Source organism: Taudactylus pleione, unplaced genomic scaffold (assembly GCF_031769625.1).
Source record: "Taudactylus pleione unplaced genomic scaffold, aTauple2 ptg000034l, whole genome shotgun sequence".
In the NCBI taxonomy this organism is placed as follows: domain Eukaryota; kingdom Metazoa; phylum Chordata; class Amphibia; order Anura; family Myobatrachidae; genus Taudactylus; species Taudactylus pleione.
In genome coordinates, this window is record NW_028284436.1 from 3,369,181 (window position 1) to 3,381,201 (window position 12,021).

General features: G+C 44.5%; 1 protein-coding gene across 1 annotated transcript in view; it reads right to left on the bottom strand.

Annotated features, from left to right (window-relative positions):
- The window catches only part of CUNH10orf90 (chromosome unknown C10orf90 homolog), a 209,549-nt gene that overhangs the window by 92,875 nt on the left and 104,653 nt on the right, over nt 1-12,021 (bottom strand). Inside the window, exon 4 of the mRNA XM_088452171.1 lies at nt 872-1,075. Within this exon, the coding sequence (XP_088308297.1) occupies nt 872-1,075 (204 nt within the window). The remainder of the gene's footprint in view (nt 1-871; nt 1,076-12,021) is intronic.

Sequence of the window (12,021 nt, forward strand, 5' to 3'; positions counted from 1 at the left end):
CGGCTCTATTAGAGCCAGAAGCTCACTGGGGCTTGTGATGGACAAGACCCTACCACAAGGGACTCGTTGCAAACCCGATAGTCGCTATGGTCGCGACGATCGCAACCATCACCTGGCCGCTCACAAAAAAAAATGCCCTGATTCAGAACGAGCGCTCTGAAAGAGCATCTGGTTCTGAATCAGCCACCAAGTCCCGGTTTGGATCTGTTGCCGGTTCGTTACTCAGATTTAAAAACCGAACTCGGGTTCAGACATTTTACATGATTTTTATCGATTTTTATCCGAATCCAAAACCAAAACACGAAGATGAATCCAGATTCAAAACCAAAACACGGGGGTCTGCGCACATCATTAGTCTATATATAATAATGCACACTTCTCGCACAATAGGGGCAAGGACTGTCTCTGGCGGCCATTGAGAGCTTTGTGGAGATATGGGGCCTTCCTTCAACTCTAGTACCCAGCTATTGGATTGACATTTAAGGATTTATATTATAGATCTAATAAAATGTTTAATTAGGTCAACAGGGGTGCTTGAGGACTGGAGTTGAGAACCACCTAGTTTGTCAACTTTAGGCACATAATTTCTGGGGCAACAAAATCATGTTTAATGTTATTCACTTTTGTTTACAATTTCCTTTACTTACTACATTAGTTTATTTTTATTTTTTTTTACCAAGTAGTATAAATAATGGCGAAATTTATTAAAGCAAACTCAAAATATGTTGGGCCTTTTGACTCAAAAGTAGAAACAGAGAAATTCTCCTGTACAGCTAATGGAGCCAGTTTTGGGTTGGGATTCAATATTTAATGGGCCTGCTTATTTTGAAGGGCTTTCATGGTAATGACCGAATCCCAACCGGCGGCTTACCTTGCGGAGAAATGTTTTCTTTATGTAAATTCTTCTTATTCTTTTCCTGGTGTAAAATCTGTTTTCCAAATATAAAGTTAAAGGTTGTTGCGTTTGACCTCTCTGTTCCTGGGTGACCGAGGCTCTTCCGCGAGGAATATTTTTGTGCATAAATCTCACCAGTAGACAGAGAGTTCTTATTCAGTGTTTGAGGCAAGTCGAAAGCTGCAGATATAAAAGTTGACAGTTAATCTTAGTGAGACTATAAAAGAAAATAGTGTTTAAGAAAAGCGATGCATGTGAGACATTGGAGAAACACGGTGTTGAGTCGGGAAGTACTGTGTAGAGAGGGATTTCCTTTTTTTTTTTTTTTTAAATCAGATCATGCCGAAAAATGGAACAACTGTTTGAGCCACAGGCATAGAAGATATCAACAGTGAATTCTTGGATTTCTGTATTCATTATTCATACTCATTTTATATAATTACTGTTTGCAGCACTGAATGGATTAAAGCTATAGCACGATAAAACACAAACAACGTAGGCCTGCTGTATTAATGCAAAGCCTTGATGAAATTATAGTTTTGTACATATGAAAGGCCGCTGTAGCACAACCATCGTAAGGCCAGCTTTTTTGTGTCTTTAAGTTTTTGATAACCCAATCTATCTATTGGACCTTGCCTAGGAACCTCTACAACAGTGGTTCCCAGGCCTTCTTGAATCATGGCGCCCTAGAATATCAGCGTTTTTTTTTTGCTGCACCCCTACTCCAAAAATTCTGCTTGAGAAAAACAGCAAAATATTAATTTAAGTAAATTGTGCTTACCTGTTATTCTTAGGTTCAGTTACGTGGTGGTGGACATGGTTACACTTCTGTTTGTCCACATATTTTATGATTGGCAGACACCACCATTGGTTTTTACTACCACATTGACCACAAATAATTTTATTTGCTCCTGTCCCCACCAACCTATGGCACCCCTGCAAGTGGCCCACCAACCTGCGGCACCCAGTTTGGAAACAACTGCTCTACGGTATAAAGAAAAACCTGCTAAGGGTATATTTGGTTAGTTTGGGGATTTGCAGGGGTTTTTCAGTCACTTTTTATTTACTATTTGCTAAACAGACTTTATTACAAAACTGATGTTTTTTTTTAGTAGAAGTACAGAAACCCCGGATTTGCTAAGCGACGGATTTGGAACCTGACGCAAAAGCCGATGACAAACTCGATCAACTAATAGACCTGCCTCTGACAGGTGAGTTTGCAGCAAGCACGGCACAGATCGGTAGAATCTGTGCAAGCTTTCATATTAAAAGAAAACAAACAACAACATGAAATTCCCCCTTTCCCCCCAAAGTGATAACCAGCATAGACTGGTATTGAAAATTAGGGGTGAACAAAAGGCCTGGGGTCCCCCCTATTTTTCAATAACCAACATTAAGCTGAACCAGCCAGGGACGGTATAGCACGGAGACACGCAGTGAAAGGTTCCCCTGTGACAATGTCAAACAGCCCTAGACTGGTCAGTCCAGGGCTGGGTTCCCTAGAGAAGTGGGGTCCCCCTCACTCCTTTCCACTAGCCCTGGGCTCAAAGGGGGAATTCAATTCAATGCGATGAAGAATAGCCGCAGGAGGGAGCTCCTGGCCGGGAATTTGTTGTCAGAGAATGCCGGTTCTCGCGACTTGGATGTTTTGTCGTATGAAACGGCATTCTCCGACAAATGTGCCGGCTGTGCGTCTGTTAGCGCCGCACTAAGCCGGCAAACAGCTGCGTACCTGGCACTTTTGTCGGATTTCTCCCAGCATCCCTAGGGGGGGTGTGAGGAGAAATCCTTTATCCCGCCCAAACATTGCATTGAATTGAGTAGCTTCGGGAGCTCCCTCACACAGCTATTCATCATCGCATTGACATGAAATCCCCCCAAAGTGTGGGAACTGTTGTGTTTTGATCAATCATTCACCACGAGGCTCCTGGAGGAGCAGTACAGTAATTTTTTGGTGTTGCCAAGACCCATGGTTGTTACTTGGACCAAAGAGGACGTCTTTCCCTAGGAAGAGGTGCAGACTTCCTGCATGGTTGCCCCGGCTGTGCTCTTCTTCCTGGTGCCAGCAGCCCCACCCCACAGCGTGACTTAATGAAGTCACATGTTTGGAGAATCACCCTGCCCCAGATCTGGATATATACATCAGTGTGCTTCCCTGCCACAGAATTTTTGACACTTTTTCCTTAAATTACCAAAACCCAATTGCGCTCTTTGGGCCTATGTGATCGCTGCACACGCACCGTGCGGCTTGTATGCTTGACTGCGTCCGGAATCGCTATTGGGTATGATGCTGAATCAGGACTTTTGTTGCTTTACAAAAACTAAGGCCCTCATTCAGAGCCGTTCGCTATTTGCGGTCGTTCGTTTATAAACAAGGGGTGGCTATTCAAATGATCCGTACGCACATTGCTGTCTGTTCCCACCTCTAAGTCTGAACGAGCGTGCAAAACATACGCTCGTTTATCTCTTAAAAACGCCCCCTGGCCGCTCGCATCCTACGTCATGTCCGCTATTTATTAGATTAATCGAGTACATCGACCAGCGTATGAACTGCTCGCTATTCTTGTGGTTGGTGTTTGCTACCACAAATTTGCGTGCAGTTCTGGCTATAAAATAACCCAGTGACGTGGTCAATGACGCTGCTGTTTTAAATATACACACCCATAAAACGCCCGTTTTGACCTTTAAGCACGCCTGCGTTCGGATCTCCACTCCCCATTTTCAAGCACCTTCCCCTGTTACCACCCACATACGCCTCATTCTGTCACTCAAAATAGCAGGCACTCGCTATATAGCGTACAAAGGATTTTCGGCCGCACTGACTGGTTCGCGCATGCGTACTAAAACGCGTACGCATGCGCAGATGTGCAAACATCGCTCGGAACGAGCGTACTGCCGCTAACGAGCGGCTCTGAATGAGGGCCTAAGTTTTCCTGAAATTGGCATTCTGTCTTATTTATTTTTTTATATACGGGGCATCTGGTGCAGAGTTGGACGTAAAATGGTCCCACATTTCATGCATGGAAAAAAAATGCGTACATTTGCCCATGTGCAGAGCTGAAGGCATCTTGTGTTGGGGCCTCCCCCTATTTGTATGCCGGGTTTTATACATCATCAGTGCACACATGCACCAGCCTATAGTATACTAGATGCAAAAGATATGTCTGAAAATATGGCGTATTTATGGTTTACGCCTAGCCAGGGCCAGCTCCAGGGGTCTGAGCACCCTGTGCCAGCCCGACCAAAATTGGGGGCATGGCCTCATTATCATAGGCCACGCCCCCTAAGCGACGTTATTTGGAGGCATGTCTCGCCTCCAAATAACGTCAGGCTGGGGCTAAAGCCCTCTCCCGTCAGTGAATGGATGCCGCGCGAATGCACGCTGCATCCATTCACACTCTGGGGGTCCGGCACCGCTGCACAGTTGCAGCAGTGGGGGTTCCCAACCTCCTGATTTGACCACCCGTGGGCCACTTCGGCCCACGGGTGAAACAGCTCGATGCTGAAATCGGGATGTTGGGGAGGGGTGCGCCCTCTATGGGTGGCGCCCCTGTGCGACCGCACTGGTCGAACACCCCTAGAGCCGGCCCTGCGCCTAGCTCTGCAGAGCCCACAGCTGCATCAACATTCTCTCCCTGAATTCGACCCATTACAGCCCAGTTACACCTCCTCAGTGGTAAGTGGAATGGGATTAAATAAAATATACACGACTCTGCATCACCTGTACTTGCAGGTAGACAGTTATGGAGCATGCACAGTGCACAAATGAGCAAGACACGCCCCGCAAACAGGTACATGTTCAAATCTACATCAGGACCATACTTGGCTAGCGATTCGAAATGGCCGTAAGGCTCCAGAATCTCGGTTGGGTCTCCCAGACACCCAGAAGAGTAGCCAAGTGTCCTGGAGACTGCCCATGGCCGTCTAGTGCCAGCCATATCCCGAGTGAAGTGGACTGTGCGGGCAGCCAATGATGTGAGTTGTGTCACCGTGACTCCGCCCCCTACTTTACCATTCTAGTAATCACAGCATTATATAATAGAGGCCACGATGATGCAATCTTGCCATCGTGTCTCCCCACTTAAACACACTGCCCACTTCTGCCGCACCACGTCCCACACCTCGCCGGTCTGGCTGCCCCCTCCCAGCATGAGCAGACCAGAAGTCGACATGTATGCAGTATCCCTCTTGTTAAATAGGTGGAAGTGTTTATGCAGTAACCCCTTTCCCTGGCAAAAAAAAAAAGTCAGAGACAGGGGCTAGCACTGCTTGGTAAACACTGCAGACCCTTAATTTATGTAACATCCCTAAGAATGTTAATATTGCATCTTGAATGGATTCTATACAGCAAAAGGACCAAAAGGAATGTCTTATCACTTGTACTCACTGAACCGTATAAAAACACACATGTGCACACGTTAAGTCACAATTTCATTAGGAGCAGTTAACCCTAATGGATGGAAAACTGCAGTAAACTATAGCAACAATCAACAACAATCAGTAATTCATCTTGATTGGTCAAGAGAATCTTAAACCATTGTAAGCACAGGTGTGATTTATTTAACTGCACGACACGCAATTATTATAGTAAATACCGGTCAGTAAGGGTGCAAAACTGAGACTGCAGTAACCCAGAGCAATTACTCACCAATAGGCTTTGGCTGGTCCATTACAAGACTAATGAAAGCTGTAGTTGGCCTTGGGTTACACTTTTGTAACATGTTAGTAAATCACCCCCAGTGAGGCTTATTTAATATGATGAACAATGTGCCACATGCCAACCTATTCATAGAGTGCTATCATTCTTTGTCATTTAGAAAATGAAGTTATCCTTCTTATTATAGGTTACAGCATACATCTGCTCATTGCAAAGTGTAATAAAATAGGCCACACTGTGTTGAAGAAGAGATGTAAGTGTCCTTTTATAGACTTGTGATAGATATTTTAAAGGATTTGTCCACCATTTCAGGGATTATTTTGTAAAGTAACCCCCACCTGCTTTCACTCCCCTATTCGTACCTACTGTAACAGTAAAATTCTAGTTAGAGTCAAGGCCAAAATGTGGCATGGCTGTGTCTGGTTCGTGGCACGCGTCCATGTGTGAGTAGCTCTTTCAAAGCCATCTGCAGCCCCAACCCCCCCTCCCCCTAAAAGCAACCCTTTAATGCATGCTAGTATACGGCATTAAGAGGACCACAGATAGTGGGACTTACTGCCCGATAAGCAGTGATGTGTGGTGAGGTCATTGGCTGGGGAGGCACACATGGAGATGGGTCTGAGTGTTGGGAGCCTCCTACACTCTTTTTCTGTATAGCTTACTGGCCATGGTGTGGCCCCGCCCCCAGCTCTGCATGCAGTGTCTGACTATACACCAGCTGTAGACAGGGGTGAGATATACTTGTTGTGTTCCACGAGAGGAAGTCATACAGTAGGTATACTGCAAGAGGATGAAGCCAGACAGCTGAATCATGTGCATGTAAATGTGACACAGCAGGGTGCTCCATAGGCCAATAAGTGAAGGCCAGAAGCTATTATTTTATTGGCGACTAACAGTGTCTAGAGGCGAATGAATGTCTGTTTTTGTAGCATTTTGCCTTTAGATAAAGTTTGAGTACAGTATAGCGATCTGAACATTTGCAGAATATTAGTTTTTTTTTCAATTGATCAGCAAAAATGATTCAATTAAGTAAATTGTGCTTAACTGTCATCCTTAGGCTGAGTTAAGTGGTGGTAGACAGGGCTGTGCTTGTGTTTGTCCACATATTGTATGATTGGCTGCTGCCAGCACCATGGGCCTGATTCACAGCCGTTCGCTATTTGTGGTCGTTCGTTCAAAAACAAGGGGTGGCTATTCAAATGATCCGTTCGCAAATTGCAGTCTGTTCCCACCTCTAAGTCTGAACAAGCGAGCAAAACATACGCTCGTTTATTTGATAAAAACGCCCCCTGGCCGCACGCACCATACGTCATGTCCGCTATTTATTAGATTAATCGAGTACATCGTACAGCGTATGAACTGCTCGCTATTCTGTGGTTGGTGTTTTCAACCGCTATTTTGCGAGCAGTTCTGAGTTAAAAAAAACCAAGTGACGTGGTCAATGACGCTGCTGTATTAATTATGCACTCCCTTAAAACGCCCGTTTTGACCTTTAAGCACGCCTGCGTTCGGATCTCCACTCCCCGTTTTCAAGCACCTTCCCCTGTTACCACCCACATACGCCTCATTCTGTCACTCAAAATAGCAGGCCCTCGCTATATTGCGTACCAACGATTTTCGGCCGCACTGACTGGTTCGCGCATGCGTACTAAAAACCGTACGCATGCGCAGATGTGCGAACATCGCTCGGAACGAGCGTACTGCCGCTAGCGAGTGGCTCTGAATGAGGGCCCATGTTTTTCTATAACATTAACCATAAATAATTGGATTTGATCCTGGACCACCAACCCGTGGCACCCCTGCAAGTGTCTAGTACCACCCAGTTTGGGATCCACTGCATTACAGTAAAAAATGTGTATGTAACAGTTTTTAGCTACCCGACCAGTGAAAGTAGGTGGTGCGTCCTTGGAGCAGCCTGCACCTGTGTTGGGCCGGGACAGAGAAAGGATTGCATAATCCCATGTCCCTAAAGATGGATAGTTTGCTACAAAAAAAGTAGATACTGTATGCTAATTATAGAGATGTTGAGAATAGATTGCGCTACTGCACAGACCACATGTTGGTTCCTGAGGGGAGGCTTCATTCCCTTACCAAGACTGACCTAACTAGTGCGCATGTTAGGTACTATCTTGCACATGGTTGGAGAAGGAGATATCCTACATAGCCCCAGGGAGACCCGGTGTATTACCCCTGATACAGCTGACCCAGCATCCTGCACTGCTACCACAAAGCCATTTACACTTACAGGCTGGTAAACTTTATATCACCCCAATTCTGCTCCATCAACCAGTGTATAGCAGTCAGTATGGCTGTACCACATTGTATGTTAGAAAAAAAACACTCCACTGGTTAATCAACAAGGGCTGTTCATTGCACTGGGTCATTCTTCTGGTGTGTACATAACTCTGCCATAACACTGCACCTGTGCACATATATTTCAAACTGGTTATAGGCCCAGGCACACAATTATACTGTAAAGTGTACAGGCCCCAGACACCAAAAGGCCAAGCAGCATACAGATGCCATCTTAGGCACATAAGATAGGAGAAGAGTGAAGACAGCACAGAGTGTTTCCAGTTTATTATGGAAATGCAATAAAATAATGAAAGGTTGTGGAAGGTTACTGTAGACCCAGATGCAGATGCAAGACCAGATGATATAGAGAAAGTGATGTGTACTGTACCATAGGCTAAAGTGTGGAGCAACATGTGTAGTCTATTATGCATTGGAAAATGTCAGCAAAGGGCATGTGGACAGCACTTCAAGCAGCATACCAAGATGGATGTCTCATGAGAAAAATAAATTTATTGTATAACACAAAGTTATGTGAATGCAGTAGTATGAGTGATTATATTGACAAGAGTTGAAGGGATTGCTACATATATGTTGCAGAACTTTAATGTCAGAATTTGACTTCCTAGTTGTGGCGTTGGAAACAAACATGGCAAAGTTAACCACAGACACAGTCAGAGCAAACTTACTGCAGTTGCAAAAACATATACCATGTGAGTAAACCGCTGAGACTACTGCATTACACACAAAAACTGAGAAATTCAGAATATTTAAGTTCAAGAGGTCTACTCTAGGGGTCTTGCCATGGAAACTAGAGCAATTCAGCATTGTTCCGGCTTGGTGACATTTTATCTGAAAGTCAGCTCCTTTAACGCAGTGATGGTAGTGCGCATGACCTACAGGTTACGCATGCACACAAGAGCCCTGATGTCCAGTGGAAGGAGCCGGACAGGGGAGGAGGGATCCAAAAGGATCCCTCTTTGCAACCCCCGGGACTCCTTCCCATATGGAAGGAGTGGGTTGCAAGCCTGAAGCAGGAGCACTCACCATCTGAAGAATTCTTTCCCCATACTAGTGTATGGGAACAGCGGGCCATTTTGCCAGAGGATAGTAAGCAGGAGATATCTGTGATATACTGTATCCTGCTTTACCCTCTTGATGAATTGCCCGATAACTTAATTTTTACAATTGCAGGTGAAAATGTGCATTTTCACCTGCTTTTGTAAAATTTAAGTTATGAGTGAATAGGCCCCCAAGTGTTACAACTGTCACAACATAGGTCACAAAGCATTTGAGTGAATGTGAATCCTAGGCAAAGCAGGAAATGCAACAATAAAGATACATCAGCCCTGAGTGTCACAGACAACCACAGAAAGATTGCTGGTATATCGATTCAGGTGCAACAAGGCATTCCAGCTGCAATGAGGAATGGTTCAACACGTTAACCAAATGTGATCTATTAATATTAAAGGAATTGGGTGTCAAATACTTACATCAACTAAAGCTGGAATAATAAAAGCTTTCTTGAAGGTTGTAACAAAATGTGAATGCTACCATACACAAAGTAAGAAGTGCAGCAGAAAAGATGAGTCAACTTTGAATGTCACAGACAATCACAGAAAGGCTTGCTTGTAATTTTACTCAGGTGTTACAAGGCTTTCAGTTGTAATAAAGAATGTTTCACTACATTGAACATGTGTAATCCTATAACAATCAAAGCAATAGGAAATTAAGTGCTTACAGCTATAACATTTTGGACAGTTACTACTGACTTGAAAATAAGAACTAGAACCAAAGTCAGAAATTATGTAATAGATATGGAGGCAAACCTCATAACCATAAGTATCCTAGAGCAAAGAGGCTACACAGTCCAGTTCACAAAATGAAAGAGCACTGTACAGAGCAAAAGAGGGACTGTGATAGCTACAGATATCCAAAGCCGTCAATTATATGTCCTTGACACACAACAGTGTTATGTGATGATGACATCTGGCCTACAGTCTTTGGAACTCTGACACAGAAGGTTAGGTCACTTTAGAGATTATAGTGTTCAAAAACTCCTAGATGGGATGTTTACAGGAATATCAGTGCAGCAAGCACAGCTGTATCCCCCTCAGAACTGGAGCATATGGATGTGGATGGTCCAACATTCAATGATTTGACAAGATTCACACACATTTACTTAATCAAAGAAAAGAGTGAAGTGAAGACACATACCAGTCATAAACTAAAAGTCTTGAGGTCTGATAACGGAGGGGAATATCTCAACTAAGATGTGAATTTCTTCCTGAAGAAGCATGGTATTGAGCATCAATTGTAAGCGAGCATGCAAATTTACTTTAGTGAAGAGAGGCCAATGTATGCTGAAAGATGCCAGCCTAAACACATGGGTTTGGACGGAAGCAATGTCCACGGCAGGCTATCTGAAAAATTGTGCTTCAACAGTTGCCTTGAAAGACAAGACACCAATAGAGGAATGGTTTGGGAAAAAACCAAGTATCAGAAATATTTAGAGTTTTTGGGGGTACTGCATCCTGTGTCAGCTACTTGAAAGAAGATAACCTGACAAGCTGCCTGTAATTTAGAGCCATGAAAGCTGCCAGCTGCAGAGACTGGTGTTAAGAGATGCTGACAAGTGTTACAATGAGTAAGAGCAGGTTAACCTGGAGCCTGTGGTATATTACATACCAGCAGGATATTACATATACCCGATTGAGACTCTCTTATCCCTCATTTTGGACTGGATAGGATTGGTAACTATTATTGCGGATTAAGTATGACTTTGAGACCTATTGAAAAATACTGAAGGTGTACAGTATTTAATAATAGCAACAGCACTTCTGGTGGACTATACCCTACAGCCATGTGGTAACTTATCCCTGCTTGCTTTTATATATTATGCATGTGTATTTATTCTCTATTCATATGGATTGATGTATAGTAATTGTACATAGGTACATTTTTTAGATATTTTTTTATATATTTTATGCTATTCATTTTCCATTACTAAATGTACCTGTGTATTTTTCTGTGTATTTTTCTGTGTATACACACGATTCCTTTAATAGTGTCTATACGTGACTATTACATTTCAATAGACGCAATTCTATATTGATATACTACCATACACTTTGTGCTGTATCCTGTTTTCTACATATATTAATTTTGATAATATTCTGCCATCTGAATTAATTATTTACCAATCTCTTAAAATAACAGTAAACTCTTTTGAAAAGCTATTCTGTTGTGCATTTACTGTGTTCGGGGGTGGGACGTGCTTGCCTCTCTGTTGTAGTGTGGGGAAAGGGAAAAACGGTATGCTGCTGATGAGTGGCACCAGAGCAAGAAGTAGACTCCTGACTTCTGCCTCAACCAAGGTATCATCGGTCTAGTACTATCCATCATCCATAACATTTATTCGGGTTACACATCCGTATAATGGGCCTGATTCAGCTACAAACGCAGGCCCTCATTCAGAGGCGGTCGCAAGAAGCGATCGCTCTCTCTGAATGAGGGCGGGCGCTTCTTTTTTTTTTGTGCAGCCACCTGGTCGCTAGCTAAGCTGTGGGTCACCACCCACAGCTTAGCGACCGACCAGGGTGATGGTCGCGATGGTCAAGACCATTGCGACCATCGGGGCTTGCGACTAGACCATAAGGTTGGGTCTCGGCACCCGCAAGCCCCAGGGAGCTTCCTGCTCTGATCGAGCAGGAAACTCCCCACTGACATCACTGCTGATGTCAGTGCGGCCGCCCACAAAATGGCAAGCGTTCCGTTAGGAACGCCTTCGTTTGTGTTACCACCCCCCCGCCCAGCCTAGAAAACGAGACGAGCTGTCGATCAACATCGACAGCTGCCCCTTTTGTAGAGAGCTCCGGAGCGAGAGAGTTTCTCTCTCGCCCCGGGGCTTGCGCGCACGCAGTGCGGTCGCTGCGCGTGCGCAGGGGTAACCATCGACCCAGTTGCGAGCGCATCGGCGCATCAAACCTCAAGCTTCCTGTCAATCACTCTGCGATGGGTCTGCGTAGTCACTGCGATCGCAGTCCCGATTGCAATAGCTAGTTCGCACATGTGCATTACAATGCATACACATGCAGAGAACGCAACAATCGTCCGACTGCGTGCGTATTAGCAACTGCGGGTCTCATTCAGACCCGCAGTTGCTAATACGCACTCA